This window comes from Neomonachus schauinslandi, chromosome 12 (assembly GCF_002201575.2).
Source record: "Neomonachus schauinslandi chromosome 12, ASM220157v2, whole genome shotgun sequence".
Taxonomy (NCBI): Eukaryota; Metazoa; Chordata; class Mammalia; order Carnivora; family Phocidae; genus Neomonachus; species Neomonachus schauinslandi.
In genome coordinates this window covers 13,161,353-13,178,251 of record NC_058414.1, presented here as the reverse complement: position 1 = coordinate 13,178,251, position 16,899 = coordinate 13,161,353, and the positions used below count along the sequence as shown (strand labels likewise).

The window sequence follows — 16,899 nt, the reverse complement described above, 5'->3', positions numbered from 1 at the left end:
TGCACTCCTGGGTATTTGCCCCACAGACATGGATGTAGTGAAAAGAAGGGCCATATGCACCCCAGTGTTCATAGCAGCAATGTCCCGCAATAGTCAAGCTGTGGAAAGAGCTGAGATGCCCCTCAACAGATGAATGGATAAAGAAGATGTGGTCCATATATACAATAGAATATTACTATCTAGTTGTTCTATTCACTGTTCATATTTGAGTTTGAAACCTCCTTCTAGTATTCCTGATGTGTCTGTTTCTCCTTTCAAATCAGTCACTTTTTGCAAGGTAGCGGGAGGGGAAGAATGAAGCGGGGGAAATCGGAGGGGGAGACGAACCATGAGAGACGATGGACTCTGAAAAACAAACTGAGGGTTCTAGAGGGGAGGGGGGTGGGAGGATGGGTTAGCCTGGTGGTGGGTATTGAGGAGGGCACATTCTGCATGGAGCACTGGGTGTTATGCACAAACAATGAATCATGGAACACTTCATATAAAACTAATGATGTAATGTATGGGGATTAACATAAGAATAAAAAAAAATTTAAAAAAAAGATGAATGCATAAACAAAAAAAAAAATCAGTCACTTTTTGCTTTTTGTTTTTTGGCAGCTCTGTTGTTAGGTGCATATATGCTTATAGTTGTTATATCTTCCTAGTGCAATGATCCCATTTTCTATTTTTATTTTCTCTAGTGACATTTTTTTGGTTTGTTTTAAGATCTATTTCGTCTGGTATTAGTATAGGCACTCCAGCATTCTTATGGCTGTTGTTTGCATGACATATTTTTTCCCATGCTTTCATTTTTTCAGCCTATTTGTATCTTTGAATCTAAAGTGTGTTAGTAAGTTGGTTTCAGTTGGTGTTTCACTGAAATTATTTGGCATAAATTGTCACTTCTAACAGTGATAATGTTGTCTCTAATATATTGATGTAAGTTAATGTTTGTTTAATGCTTATAATTTAATATTGTTATTCTGGATAATGTAATGATGTTTTTGGAATATTAATCAGGTATAGTCTCCCCTTTTCAGGAAGTTTAAATATAAGATAAAGGATTTATTATCTCATTTATTCCTACTGGTCTGAGAAGTAGAGCAGATAAAATATGAGTTTATTCATTTTATAGTGAGAAAATGTGTCTATAAACTTAAATTTGAACTTGTCTCTCATTTTTAACACTATAAATAATCTTAAATCCCAATGATAAATTTAATTTTAAATTTACTGATTCAAGCCACTACAAGTTTTTTCCAATCATAATAGGTAGAAAATAGCCAGAGGTTTCCAATTTTAATTGCTTTATCTTCCTTGAAATTGAGTTGAAAAGCAGAGAAAAAGTTTAGTCATTAAATATTCTCATTTACTTTCTTTTAACATTATTTAGCACTCTCATAAGATGATTGATACACTTCATGTATGGATTGCAGGAAAGAAAAAACTAGCTTCTGAAAATGATTGAATAACAGCTGGAATTAATGAATAAGGGAGTGATTGAATGAATGTATCAACCAGATGAAATGTAGGCTTTTTTAGGTATTCTGTGTAATGAAAGGATTAACAGAATTCAAGGTAGTGCAAAATAGGAACTCTATGATATAACAATGACTGATAATAATGTTAATGATAATGTTAGCTAATTTTTATAGGATAGTTATTGTTTGCCAGGCACTGTTCTAATATCTTTACATATAGGTCAAAGATTGGATTGTCAGATCAGACTGACATGAATTGAAAATATTAATCAATATTAAGGTTTACTTTTAATTTTAAGGATACAAGGAACCAAAAGGCACAGGAAAAGCAGACAGGGGTCCTGGATATTGAGAGAGACCCCCAGATTCTTTCTTTTCACAATAGACAAAACTGTCAATCCCAGAGCAGTAGATATGATCTCTAATGAAGTACATGGGTTACCTCATACAATAGGGAACATTATAGGCTGCAAAACATTCCATTTTATACTCCAATAATTGCACAGGTGATGTCCCATCCTTTATAAACCTATAGATTCTAGGTTTGTTTTCCATAGTATTTCTAAAACAAGGGTATTCTGCTAAAAGCCTTCTATGGATAAGTACTTTTTTTTTTTTTTAAGCAAATACCATTAGTATATTTGTCAGTAATTAGCATGCTTATAAGGAGAATAGACCAGGTCTTCTGCCTTCTTTTTCCTGGGAGAGCCTCCTACCCAACAAGAAAAAAAAAAAAAGCTCTCTTTCGTTTCCAGTAGATTTACTCATTTAAATTCAAATTCAGTTATTTATTTTTTAGGATAAACAAGGTAAATACATTAAGAAGGAACTTCAGACATGTGTGTTTTTTTTTTTTAAGATTTTATTTATTTGACACAGAGAGAGAGAGAGAGCGAGAGAGAGAGAGAGAAAGAGCACAAGCAGGGGGAGCAGCAGGCAGAGGGAGAAGCAGGCTCCCCACTGATCAGGGAGCCCGATATGGGGCTCGATCCCAGGATCCTGGGATCATGACCTGAGCGGAAGGCAGACGCTTAACTGACTGAGCCACCCATGCGCCCCTAGACATGTTTAAAAATATTTGATATGATTTGATTTGGTTTAGTTTGGTTGGTAGGAGATGGAGTGAAAAATACAGTAAATATAAATATATTCTTACCACCAGCAGATAATCACCATAGTAGCTTGTTGTATTCCTTTTGTGTGTGTGCATGCATATGTCATAAACAGTTTTTTCTTCTGTTTGATCTTAGAATATTTGAGAAAAAATATGGTGGTTTCAACTTTCAATTTTCTCTGTTTTTCTCACCCCAACCCAGGATGGAGATCCAGTTCGTCCAGGAGTGGCCATGACTGATCTCGCTACTGGCCTGTATGCATATGGAGCCATTATGGCTGGACTGATACAAAGATATAAAACGGGGAAAGGACTGTTCATTGATTGTAACCTACTGTCATCTCAGGTACCGATCCAAAGAACTTTTGAGATTGTGGTGTAAAGACATGTATCTGGGTTATACTCTTTCATATCAAATCCTATGGTCACATGTCCAAAAAAAAAACCCAAAAAACCAAAAACAGAAAAAACCCACAAACAACAACAGCAAAAGCTGTTCTATTTTGGTATACTTAATTATTATTAAGTTAAAATAAACAGACCATGAAGATTTTGTTGTATGTAGACATTGCTGTTGAATTAGAAGTTTAAAGACTATTTATATTAAAATGGGTCTATTACTACTTGTGAGACAGGAGTACATTTGGTTCTATTTTATTGTCACATGAGCTCTGTAACTTCTTTTGACCAGGGTTTCTTCACCTGTTTTGTACTGTGGATCCTTTGAAGAGTCTGGTGAAGGCTATGGACCTTTTTTCAGAATTATGTTTTTAGATGCATAAATTGATATATTTAGGATTGCAAGGGAAGCACGTTATATTAAAATACAGTTATCTCAATGTAAAAACCAATTTTGTGTTGTAATAACATATATGATTTTTTACTAACACATTAAACCATAAGATCTATTTTTGGGCTTAGTAACTATTGCAATTTTGAGGTAATGTTGAACATAAATGATGTTTTAAGATATCTGCAATAGCTAGAATATGATATGAAAATATGGATAATATTTATTGGTGATCAAGCCATAGGTACTACTAATATTCCTATGGTTTGTTGCCTACATTCATAATTGAAGAAAATGCTAAATTTTAGTTAGAAGTTGGACGGACATAAAGATATATTTTTTTTCCGTTCAAGTTAATTAGTTCCCAGAATTCTTTCCACGGACTCTAGGTTAAGAACCCCTGGTTTGGATAGTTATTAGTTATGTCATGCTAAATACTAAACTGCTGGAATTAAAAGGTTAACTAACTCTGAAATTGACATTTTGCCTCCTTTTTATTGGAGCAGACCCAGATGCCTATTCAGAATAGATAATTCTTCAGGAATAGAAAAAAAGAAAATACCAAATTTGTGCAAGGAGATACTTTACTATGGGAAAAATTACTTCATAGATGGAGACCTCAGTTAGGAATTTCAGATTTAAGTGGCATACATGGGAGACTAGTAAACTTGGAAAACTGCTCTGGAGATTTGTTCTCGTAGACAAAATTAAGGAGTTGTCTAGGGTAAAAAAAAAAATCATCAAAATGGTTAAAGGTAAAATACTACATATGGGGTTTCAACATTAGCTTTGAGTCACAGTGAGCATTTTAGTGGTTATATAAAAGGGTAAAATAATTCTCTCCAAATGAATGAACTGTCTTCTAAATAGAGAAACACAGATGTTAGTTATGGGAAGAAGCTGAAAGCCTTTTCTTCCCTCCTCTAATTTTATAGCTGTAAGGAACCTGAGGTAGGGAAAGTGACTGACTACAAGTTACACATTCCTTAAGGATGGAAGCCAGGAAGATTTCAGGGGGTTTGACCTGTGCAATCACAGAGGGTTCTAAGCTTAGTTTAAATGCTCTGTTATCACTGCCTTGAGATTCTTAATTATTTTTGAATTAGAGGCCCTACATTTTTTTCACTTTGCACCAGTACTTGCAAATTATGTGACCAGTCCTGGATTTGGGACTCTATTTAAGTCTCCTGATCTTTACCTAGTCTGCTGTACTTATATGTCAATGATTAATTAGCTTTGGAAGAAATTCTCTTGTAGCGTTTGGTAGAGTTTAATTCTCTTCCGGCTCCTAACACAATGATTCATGATGTGGAGGTGTGTGGTTCCCTGGGGATGAGAGTGGAAGGGGTTGGTATCACTGGTGGGGCTGTTTCAAAGTGAGGGTACAGGAAATACAAATGCATGCATGCATGCTCACATACATGCTTTCTAGTCATTTTGGGTACGTGTCTGTGTTTGTTGTTCATGTTGTCCCCTGAGCCTATAAGTCCCATGAATGCAGGAATGTTTGTTCCTGCTTATAGTGGTATCCTCAAAATGCAGCCTAGTATTTGTCAAATAGTGGGCTCTCCCTATCTTTTGAGATCAATAGGATGCCCACTGTTAGCAATGTGTATGTCTCATGGCCCTTAGGTTTGCTAGGAAAGGTTAGAAAAAGGTAGAAAACCATGGAGTTAGGATAAGCACTTGATAAACAACTAATGATGAGATGATTTGCTTTTAGCAAACCTGGTAGCAGTGTTTTAGTCTATTTGCTGTAGCTAATCTAGTTAAAGGTTCCTAAAGTTATTAGTGTGATTAAGACTCATTAGCTACTTTTTTTTTAATTGAGGTAAAACTGACATAAAACATTATATTAGTTTCAGATGGATAACATAATGATTTGATATTTGTATATATTGTAAAATGATCACCACAATAAGTTTGGTTAACATCCATCATGATACATAGTTGTGATCTTCTTTTCCCATGAGAACTTTTGCAATCTACTCTCTTAGCAGCTTTCAAATATGCAGTACAGTATTATTAGCTATAGTCACCATGCTGTACATTACATCCCTGTGACTTATTTATTTTATAACTGGAAATTTGTACCATTTGACGCCCTTCACCTATTTTACCAACCCTTTGCCTCTTGCAACCACCAATCTGTTCTCTGTATCTATGAGCTCAATTTTTTTTTTTAAGTAAAAAAAAATTTCTTCTAGATTCCACATATAAGCAAGATTGTATTGTATCTGTCTTTCTCTGACTGGCTTATTTTACTTAGCATAATGCCCTCAGGGTCCATCCATGTTGTTACAGATGGTGGGATTTCCTCCTTTTTTTGATGGCTGAATAACATTCCATTGTGTGTATATATGTACAACATTTTTTTATCAATTCATCCATTGATGAACACTTAGATTGTTTCCATATCTTGGCTATTGTCATTACCTTTTAACAATAAAAATCAATTAAGTCTTATTTTAGAGCTATGGATTTTCAGATCTACTATTTTATATGATCTCCATAATAATCACTTGAGGTAGGTAGGGCAGGAGTTTTTTAAAGATTTATTTATTTATTTATTTGAGAGTGAGCACAAGAGCTGGACTGGGGTGAAGGGCAAAGGGGGAGGGAGCGGGAAAGAATCCCAAGCAGACTCCATGCTGAGTGCAAGTCTGGGCTCTGTCTCACAACCTGAAGATCATGACCTGAGCTGAAACCAAGAGTTAAATGCTCAACTGGCACCCAGGCGGATGGGGCAGGAATTTTTATTCCTATTTTACTTACAAAGAAACTGAAGCTAGGAAATGTTGATCTGCTTGACCAACAGAGTCACAGCGAGAATTCTGGTTTCTGATATCCTGACTGGTTCTCTTTTCCCTATGTGATAAAGACAAAAGCTTTGGCACTGAGGGACAGGCAAGATCCAGCTTTCCTGTGGTGAAGCTCCAGGGGAGAAGGCAAATTTAGTAAGAGGCAGAGGAAGCAAAAGACCCCCCAGTAACAAGGGAACACAGAGCAGGACTGGCCTCTTGTGCCCCCACGTTGCATGCCAAGAGTCAGAATAAGACAGTGTGACACAGTGGGCCTCTACCCTATTTCTTGACTCTGTGTTACTTCTTTTCTTCTCATCTCATATGTGCTTTTTGAGCCTTGGGCATCTCTTTTCTCTCTTTGTCTTTTTCCCACTTGTCTTTCTTTACTTTTCACTCCTATCCTGCACCGTCTGCCTTTTCCAAGTCCCTTTTCCTCCATCTTTTATTATGTGGAGCTATTGTTGAAGCAGTTCTGGTACCAGATCTTACATCTTTATACTGTACCATGAAGGAGACTTACAGAATCTTTTAGCAGTTTCCCTGGAAGAAAAAGGAAGACCTTTTTTGTAGAAGGCCTAGAAAACAAGACCATATATTTCACTGGTTAAGTGACCATTCCAGAACCAATTAATGAGGGCTAAAAAATATGTTATTTGGCTTAAGCTGTTCTGTGTACTAGGGATGGGGTTAACTCCATCCAAACCATATGACTATAACTGGGGAGATGTGATTCCTCCAAAGAATGGTGTGGTTATTTTTTGGCCAGAGGCAGGGGAAATTGATGTTGGGGGGCCAATCAACATTATACTAACAATACTGGGTTGTTTTGAGAATCTAATGCCACTAAAGAATGTGAAAAATTCTTTGTAGATTGGAAAGTTTCTGATGACTAGCATTAATTTTATTAGGCTACTGAAAAAAAATTTTGCAGTGTTAGAAATGTGCTGAGATTAAAAAGGTAGTTGTTGACATAATTATTATAACTTTTCATAATAGAGAAATCTTGACTAACTTAGTCTTTCAATTTAAGATAACATTTATAGATTCTAGATCAAAATACCAAACCACAGAATGATTAAACTCTGCTTTATGTAAATGCAAAGTGCTATTTCTAGGTACTTTTCAAAGTAATGTAATAGGAAACTTCACCTTTTAAAAAATGTGTTCATTTTCTTTTTTTTGTATAAATATTCACCTGCATTGAGCAGATAACATTTGAACTTAATTTCAGCTGCCTGGAAAATGACTGAGATTTCATGCAGTGGGCAAAAAACATACTTTTCCACTCATTTTGATTGCATTACATAGGATGACGAATGATTATAACATTCAATATCAGTTGCTAAAAATGAAATTTTGTACTCCTTCTCTTAAAAGTGATCTAGTGTACAATTACACAAATAGCACTTGATTTGAATAGTAGTTAATTATTAACTTGGAGTTGATTGTCTCAACCACAACAAAACCATTTCATTGTAGAGACACGACAGTTGCCGGGATGTGGTTCACAAGTGGGCACCAAATTTTTCGTAGTTTCAAGGCTATGAACTTTTAACCCTTGCCGTAAAATTCTTTGATTTTTTTTTTAGTCTTAATATGATTTAAAGTTGTCAGCTGAAGATTGTCTAACGTCAGCATCTAAACAGTATTCTTTAGATGATATTGGTAAATAACAAGGAAGTGGGTTTGGATGTGGTTCCAATTATTCTGTTGCTCTTATTCTTCTATTGTGGCTTACAGAAATATCTTTGGGAAGTTTTAATATCCTTCCTGTACTTAATTGTAACCAGGCTCCCCTAATTACTACGACAGTGAGTCTTTTTAGCACCAAACTTCCATAATTATTTTCACGTATAGAATGTTTTGGCATTTTTGATGTCATTATTCTTTCTCCATGTTTGTAATACTGTTCATATTTAGGGTAGATAAAATTTCAGCTATCATTATTATAGCACACTTCTGTGGATAAATTTCTGAATTTCAAACAAGTATAGTAATCTGAAATTCATCTTTTTGTGTCTTTAGATACCTGTGTTTCTGCTTTTCTTTTTTTATCCTATGTCTTTTTTAAAAACGGCTTTAGTGAGGTGTATTTTTTAAAAAAGATTTTTATTTATTTTTTTTTTGAGAGAGAGTGATAGAGCATGAGTAGGGTGAGGGATGGAGGGAGAGGGAGAAGCAGACTCCCCACTGAGTGGGGAGCCTGACTCGGGACTTGATCCCAGGACCCTGAGATCACGACCTGAGCTGAAGGCAGATGCTTAACTGAGCCACCCAAGCGACCTAGTGAGGTATGTTTTGCACATCATAACATTCACCCTGTCTCAAGGGACCATTTAATAGTTTCTAGTACAGTTCATGAGTTATGCAACCATTACTGTAAATCAGGTTTTGAAATAAATACTCATACAGTCACTTCTGGTCTGGGTTGTACCCATGAGGCTAGAAAGGACCAGTTTTTAGTGGGGAAGGATGTAGGGCTGGGTTGACTCAGAATTCAGGGCCCATTATGATTCTGTGGGCCTTAGATGATTTTACCTTTGTGGGTCCTTTCCTCCATAAAAATACTAAGAACTGTAGCTGCATTGGTATAAAGATGAATATAATTCATTATTATGTATTAATTATTATTGTGTTAATTTTTTTTTCTCATTTTGAAATTAAAATTAAAACATTTTGTGTCCTTCTGAAGTATGGTGAGCACTATGCCTAATTGTTAAGTCAGCTCTGGAAGAATTCCCTTAGGAATAGTGTGTAAATGTGCCAGATTTGTGAGGAAAGAAATAATGTATCCAGGAAGGAAGTGGAGGTTGGAAGTTGAGATCATGCTGAAGGGTGAACAGAGGATGGGAAGGGAGAAAAGCAGTAGCCTATGACCAGGGAAGTTGACAGCATGGAGGAGGGAGAGGAAAAAAGAGGAGCTCATATCAGAAAGCTTAAGAAATCAGAGAACTGTGAGTTTGCATTTGAACCTCCCTTTTTTGACAAGCCTGATGCATTCCTGCCATGAAGGCCCATGTCAGCCTGATCGTCCTTCGTTACTTGAGGCCAATTTTTAATCCTTGTCCAGTTTCCATTCTTTAACTGGCATTCTCCCTAAGGCCTCCCACTGCTTTATTAAGTTCAGGGGGTACAAATAGATATTAACATTTCTGATATCAAGATGAATAATTAGGTAAAGGTAAAGACACACCCAAAAGTGAAAAATCAGATGACTTCCAAAGAAAATAAGAATTTTAGATAATCTATTATTTTATGTTATTATTTTATACTATTGGTCGGATTGAATACAAGTTGGCTGCAATATAAAACATTTTTTTTTTTTAAAGAAAATCCAGTGAAATATAAGTGTGTTGGGAGGATGCTCTGGTTTTGTGTAACTGAAATCCTTAGTTATAGTCATTGGCATTGCATATTTTTATATGACATGAACCATAGTGAGGGAAACCAGAGCTTTTAAATTATAATAATTGATAATTACTAGTAGGAGAGTATCTCAAAGGAGAAAAGAATAAAACAGGACAAATTTCATTGTGATCTAGTTTAATTCTCTTATTAGATACTTTAAAACAGTTTGGTCCTTTCAAAACTTTTTGAAAAACAGAAACATAATTAAGATCAAGATATAAAAGAGTCGAGGAGAAAGGTCCATTGATGTTGACAAATATTCACCAAATTTAGATTTTGTCTTCGCAGAATCTTGTAGAATAATGAATTTAATGGACTGTTCCTAAAGGTGGGTTTAACAGTATTAGAATCACCTATATTCTCTGTTATTAGAGTTGGAACAATTTGTTTTTGTTGCTAAGTTAAATGATTCTACCTTCATCCTTGTACATTCTAGGATTGGAAAATTTTATGTAGAATAAAATGTTGTGATCATATCCTCTGTGTTGGCTAATTAATAGTGGCTCTATACCTGCCATAAGTTATGGACCAACCGATTCCTAGGGGAACATGTCTATTTGGCCCCAACTATTATGCTATCATTGTAGCTAAAGGATAAGTAAACCACTAACATTAAGCATGGTGGCTGAGATTTAATTTCTAGGAAAATCACTTTAGTTCTTTATAGAATGTATATGAAGTATAATGGGGAATATTTTTTTATAGCCTTAGAGTCATTGTATACCAGCAATATATAATTTTTTTTTAAAGATTTTATTTATTTATTTGACAGAAAGAGAGACAGCGAGAGAGGGAACACAAGCAGGGGGAGTGGGAAAGAGAGAAGCAGGCTTCCCGCCGAGCAGGGACCCCGATGCGGGGCTCAATCCCAGGACCCTGGGACCATGACCTGAGCTGAAGGCAGTCGCTTAACCAACTGAGCCACCCAGGCGCCCCAGCAATATATAATTTTTAAGGATTTTTTTTTTTTTGTAGCCTAGAGTTGTTATATACCAGCAGTATATAATAAAATCTTGATTGGCCCAAGCACTTAGCAATTTGGATATTCTGGTTGATTCCATTTTCTAGATGACTGAAGGCTAAAAGGAAAGTACTTTGGTTTCAACTATTTTCATAGGAAATCTTCTAAAATGCTTTAATTTACCTTTCTGTTGTGGTAAATGCCATATACTAAATATATTTTCACCTTAAAAGTTATTATACACATCTCTTTTTTAACCTATTGATACTCCCTTTAGGCAGTAAGAAGTGAAGTTGAATCTGCACTAACAGAATCTATTTGTCACCCATCCATCCAACCACCCATCCATCCACGCATCCCTGTTTCTCATCTACTGTATGCCAGAGTATACAATAAATGATAAGTAAGCAACAAGTTCCCTGCCATATTGAATTTACATTGTCACTGAAGATGTAGATAAAAAACAAGCAATAAGTGATATATTTGCAGAAAGAAATAAACAGTGTAATAAAGATAACAGGGGCATTTCTGTTAGCCATGGCAAGATTATTCCAGAGAGATGAAACAATAAATGCAAAGGCCTGTAGCAGGACAAGACTTGGCATCCTCTAGGAACTGACAAAAGGTTGATGTAACTGCCTGAAAGACATCCCTTCAGGTTGACACTGGCACTAAACCTGGCCATTTATTAATAATCCAATGAAGAATAACCATGGGTTGTGACATTTAAATAATAACCCAGTAATCTATAGTTAGTAGGCCCATTAGAAGTTAGGAGTCAGTAACAGACTCTTTTTTTAGTGGGGAAGGAATTTATTGGCAGGGCACTAGGTCAAGCCTAGAGGGTAAGAGCTGAGTTCTGGTGCTGTTGTAGAGGAATGATGGTAGAAACAACACAGGACTGCAAACAGCTTTAATCTTTTTTGCTACTTGGCTGACTGGAGACCAGTATTGAGAAGATTGAGACCGGACTGTTGTGATTACCAACAACAGTGCCTGCCGAGGTGCAACACTGGGAAAGTGCCATGAGCTTGCTGACCGTGGAGCAGACACTGTATTATATAGGCTGTTTGTATTCTCCAAAGTTGAATTATTGAGAATGTCTTTTTTTTTTTTTTAAGATTTTATTTATTTGTTTGACAGAGAGAGACACAGTGAGAGAGGGAACACAAACAGGGGGAGTAGGAGAGGGAGAAGCAGGCTTCCCGCCGAGCAGGGAGCCCGATGCGGGGCTCGATCCCAGGACCCTGGGATCATGACCTGAGCCGAAGGCAGACGCTTAACGACTGAGCCACCTGGGCGCCCCTGAGAATGTCTTTAACAACATAGTAAAGCTTATATAATGTTGACTTTATACTAGACACTGTTCTAAGCACATTGCATATATAACATAATTTATTTCCTCTATGGCTCTCTTGTTCCCATTTTACTGAGGAGGAAACAGAGGCACAGAATAATAATGTAACTTGCCCTGTGTCACAGCCATGTACTAAATGGTAGAGCTAGAACCTGAACTCGGTCTGGATCCAGAGACTGCTATACTTTTACTCTCAAGTGTATAAGGCCCTCCCAGTATTCACTAATTTATTTATGGACTTACATATTTAAATGTCCAATGCTAGGAATATAATATTATGGTGAATAGGGTTGTTTGGGAATATGTTTTAGCTATTCCAAAGGGTATATAAAGATAATAAATCTTGACCTGTCTTTTGGGAGGATGATTTTATTTAAAAAAATTTTTTTTAAAGATTTTATTTTATTTATTTGAGAGAGAGAGTGAGAGAGAGAGCACAAGAGGGGGTAGGGTCAGAGGAAGAAGCAGACTTCCCGCTGAGCAGGGAGCCCAATGCGGGACTCAATTCAGGGTCTCCGGGATCATGACCTGAGCCAAAGGCAGTTGCCCAACCAGCTGAGCCACCCAGGCATCCAGGAGACTGATTTTAATAAGTACAGTGATCAGCACTGAGCAACAGAACTTAACATGATTGCATATTGATCTCATATCTTGCAACCTTGCTGGGCTCATTTTTCTAGTTCTAAGTGTATTTTAGTGTATACTATAGGATTTTCCATATACAAGACCACATCATCTGTGAATAGAGATAGTTTTACTTTTTCCTTTTCAAGATGGATGCCTCTGATTTCTTTTCCTTGCCTAATTTGCCTGGGTAGAAAGAACCCCAGTACAATGTTGAATAGAAGTGGCATGCACGCAGCCTTTTTTTTTTTCTTTATTTCAGAGCGAAGCATTACCAGTATGTATGAGGTGAGCTGTGTTGTTTTCACTGTTGCTCTTTAACAGGTTGAGGAATTTCCCTTTGTTCTTGGTTTGCTGAATGTTTTTATCACAAAAGGTGTTAGATTTTGGCAAATACTATTTCTGCAACTATTAAGATCATGATTTGCCTTGCATCGCTCATCCTATTAATATGTTATTTGATATTGATTGGTTTGCATTGATTTTTGTATATTGAACCAATTTTGCAATCCTGGGAAAAATCTCACTTGGTCACGTCGTCTAATCTTGTGTATATGTTGCTGTATTCTGTTTGCTAGTGTATTGCTAAGGATTTTGGGGTCTGTTAAAAAGGAGAATTAGTCTGTAATTTTCTTCTTCTGGATGTTTTTTCTGTTTTTGGTTATCAGGTATAACTCAAGAATGAGTTGTTCCCTTCTCTCTTAGTTTTTGGAAGAGTTTGTGAAGAATTGGCATTAATTTTTCTTTGTTTGGTAGAATTCATCAGAAAAGCCAAAAAAAGCCTGGATTTTTAATTTATTTTTTTGTAAGTTTTATGAGTACTAATTCAATCTATTTGTTATATATTTATTTAGTTTTTCTATCATTTAGTCAGTTTCAGTAATTTGTGTCTTTGTAGGAGCTTGTCATTTTATTTAGGTTACTTAACTTACTGACATATGATTGTTTATAGTATTTTCATATAATCCTTTTTACTTCTGTAAGGTTAGTAGACAAGCTTACTCTTTTATTCCTGATTTTAGTAACTTGAGTCTTCTCTCTTTTTTTCCCCTCAGTCTCCCTCCAGATTTGTTAATTTTGATGATCTTTCCAATGAACTAACTTTAGATTTCATTTGTTTTCTCTGTTGGTGTTGTCCATTCTATTTATTTCTGCTCTTTATTATTTCCTTCCTTTTGCTAATTTTGGGTTTGGTTTGGTTTTCTTTTTTTGGTGTCTTGTGGTGGAATGTTAAGTTATTGATTTGAGGTGTTTTATTTTTAAATATTGGCGGTTTCAGCTGTAAATTTCCCTCTAAGAACTGTTTTACCTTCATTTCATAAGTTCTGGGATGTTGTGTTTTCCTTTTCCATTATCTCAAATTATTTTCTAATTTCCTTTTGTGATATCTTCTTTGATCCATTGGTTTTTAGGAATGTGTTGTTTAATTTCCACTCATTTGTGAATTTCCCAAATACCCTTCTGTTATTAATTTCTCACTTCATTCCACTGTAGTTGGAGAACATTCTTTTTTTTTAAGATTTTATTTATTTATTTGAGAGAGAGAGAGAGTACATGAGCAGGGGGAGGGGCAAAGGGAGAAGGACAAGCAGACTCCCAACGTGGGGCTCAATCCCAGGACCCCAAGATCATGACCCGAGCCGAAGTCAGATGCTTAACCAACTGAGCCACCCAGGCACCCCTGAAGAACATTCTGTGTGTGAATTTCAGTCTTTTTAAATGTACCAAGGCTTGTTTTTGGCCTAATGAATGATCTGTCTTAGAGGATGTTTTGGGTGTGCCTGAGAAGAATGTGTGTTCTGCTACTCTTATGGGTTGTTACACAGATGGCTGTTAGATCTAGTTGGTTTATATGGTAATGTTATGTTTAATATTTTGAGGAGCTGTCATTTTTTCCCCTAAAACAACAGCATGATTTTACAGTCTCACCAGCAATTTATGAAATATCTAATTTTTCTGGGTCCTTGCTACCACTCATTATTCTCTGTAAGTTGTACTTCAGCCACTGTAAAGTAATTAGTGTAAAGTGGTTTTGGTTTGCATTTCTACCCTTCTATTTCTTTGTTGATTTTCTGCCTACTTGTTCTATCCATTACTGAAAGTGAGATATTTAAGTCTCCATCTGTTACTGTTGGATTGTCTCTTTCTTCCTTCAGTTCTCTCAGTTTTTGCTTCCGGTCTTTAGCGCTCTGTTGTTAGGTTCATATATGTTTATAATTGTTGTGTCTTCCTAATAAATTGACCACTTTATCATTATAAGATGAATTAATTTGCCTCTAGTAACAATTTGTTGGTTTTAAAGTCTGTTTTGTCTGTTTTTTTGCTACAATTTTCATGATGTATTATTCCCCAGACCTATCATAATAAAGTACCATAGGCTGGGTGACTCCAACATTAGAGATTTATTTTCTCATAATTCTGGAGGGTTGAACTCTGAGGTCAGGGTATTGTCAGGGTTGATTTCTTCTGAGGGCCATGAGGGAAGGATCTGTTTCAGGCCTTTCTTCTTGTCTTGTGGATGGTCATGTTTACTTGTGTTTTCACATCACCTTTTTTTGCACATCTGTGTCCAAATTTTCTCTTTATATAAAGACATCAGTCATATTGGATTAGGGCACATCCTTGTGACCTCATTTTAAATTAATTGCCTCTTAAAAGACCCTGTCCCAAATACAGTCACATTTTTATTTTTTTAAAGATTTTTATTTATTTGAGAGAGAAAGAGTGCAAGAGAGTGCAAGTGGGGGAGGGGGAGGGGAGAGAGAGAGAGTGGCAGAGAATCTCAGGCAGACTCTGTGACTGAGCCACCCAGGCACTCAGCCAAATATGATCACATTCTGAAGTACCAGGGTTAGGACTGCAATGCATGAATTTTTGAGGAGACACTATTTAGCCCATGACACATGGTATATCTTCTTTCATCTTTTTAGTTTGACCTCTTTGTGGTTTTGAATCTAAAGTGTGTCTCTTATAGACAGAATATAGTCGGACCAATTTTTTTATGCATTCTGCCAATCTCTGCTTTTTTTATCTGACGTATGCTTATGTCTTTTTTGTTTCTTTGTTCCTTCATTAATACATTTTTTGGTTAAATAGATATTTTCTAGTATACTATTATAATTCCCTTAATATATATGAAATATATATATTATTTTTTTCTTTGTTATCAATGCTGCCCTAGGAATTACAATTAACATCTTAATCTAAAACAATCTATTTTGGATTAATACCAACTTAATTTGAATATTATGTAAAAACTTTGCTTTAATATAGCTTTGTTTCCTTCCCTCTTCTTTGCACTATTATTGTCATACATATTACATCTTTATACATTTTATGCTCATCAACACAGATTTACCACGATATGCTCTATTCAGTTCTCTTTTAAATCAGGTAGGAGAAGAAAGGTTTATAGACAAAATATATTTATACTGTCTTTTATGCTTTCTTATTTTAGCTAGCTCTACTGGTGCTCTTTATTTCTTTGTATGGATTTGTGTTACTGTCTAGTGTGTGTGTGTGTAGTTTTTTTTTTTTTTTTTTTCATTTCTGCCTGCAGGACTCCCTTTGGTATTCCTTGTGGGGCAGGTTTACTAACAACAAATTCTTTCCTTTTTTTTTTGTTTAGCTAGGAATGTCTTAATTAGCTCCTTTATTTTTGAAAGATAACTTTGCCAGAAATAGAATTCTTGGTTGACATTCTCCCTACCCATAGCACTTTGAATATGTTATCCTATGGCATCTGTGATTTTTAGTGAGAAATGAGGTAAGAAATCTTGCTATTTTCAAGATTCTTTGTTTCCGCCTTTTGACAGTTTGTTTCTGATGTGTCTAGATGTGGATGTCTTTGGATCCTGGTTGGCTTTCATTGAGCTTCTTAGATGTGTAGATTAATGTTTTCCATCAAATTTGGGAAGTGTTTGGCTATTGCTTTTTCAAATATTTATTCTTGCACTGTATTCTTTCCTCTCCTCTGGACTCCACTCTTGTAGTCATTCTTTTCTTTAAAGTCTTTGTCTAGAAAGTATAACACCAGGACTTCCTCAGACAGTTTCTTTTTTTTTATTATGTTATGTTAATCACCATACATTACATCATTAGTTTTTTTTTTTGTTCTTTTTTTGGTTCAATTTTAAAAAAATTTTTTTATTGTTATGTTAATCACCATACATTACATCATTAGTTTTTGATGTAGTGTTCCATGATTCATTGTTTGTGCATAACACCCAGTGCTCCATGCAGAATGTGCCCTCTTTAATACCCATCACCAGGCTAACCCATCCTCCCACCCCCCTCCCCTCTAGAACCCTCAGTTTGTTTTTCAGAGTCCATCGTCTCTCATGGTTCGTCTCCCCCTCTGATTTCCCCCCCTTCATTC

General features: G+C 35.8%; 1 protein-coding gene across 1 annotated transcript in view; it reads left to right on the top strand.

The window, feature by feature from the left end:
* Positions 1-1,877: 1,877 nt before the first annotated feature.
* The window catches only part of SUGCT (succinyl-CoA:glutarate-CoA transferase), a 630,208-nt gene continuing 615,186 nt past the window's right edge, over positions 1,878-16,899 (top strand). The window contains exons 1-2 of the mRNA XM_021703719.2: positions 1,878-1,892; positions 2,780-2,923. Coding sequence (XP_021559394.2) covers positions 1,878-1,892; positions 2,780-2,923 — 159 coding nt within the window. The remainder of the gene's footprint in view (positions 1,893-2,779; positions 2,924-16,899) is intronic.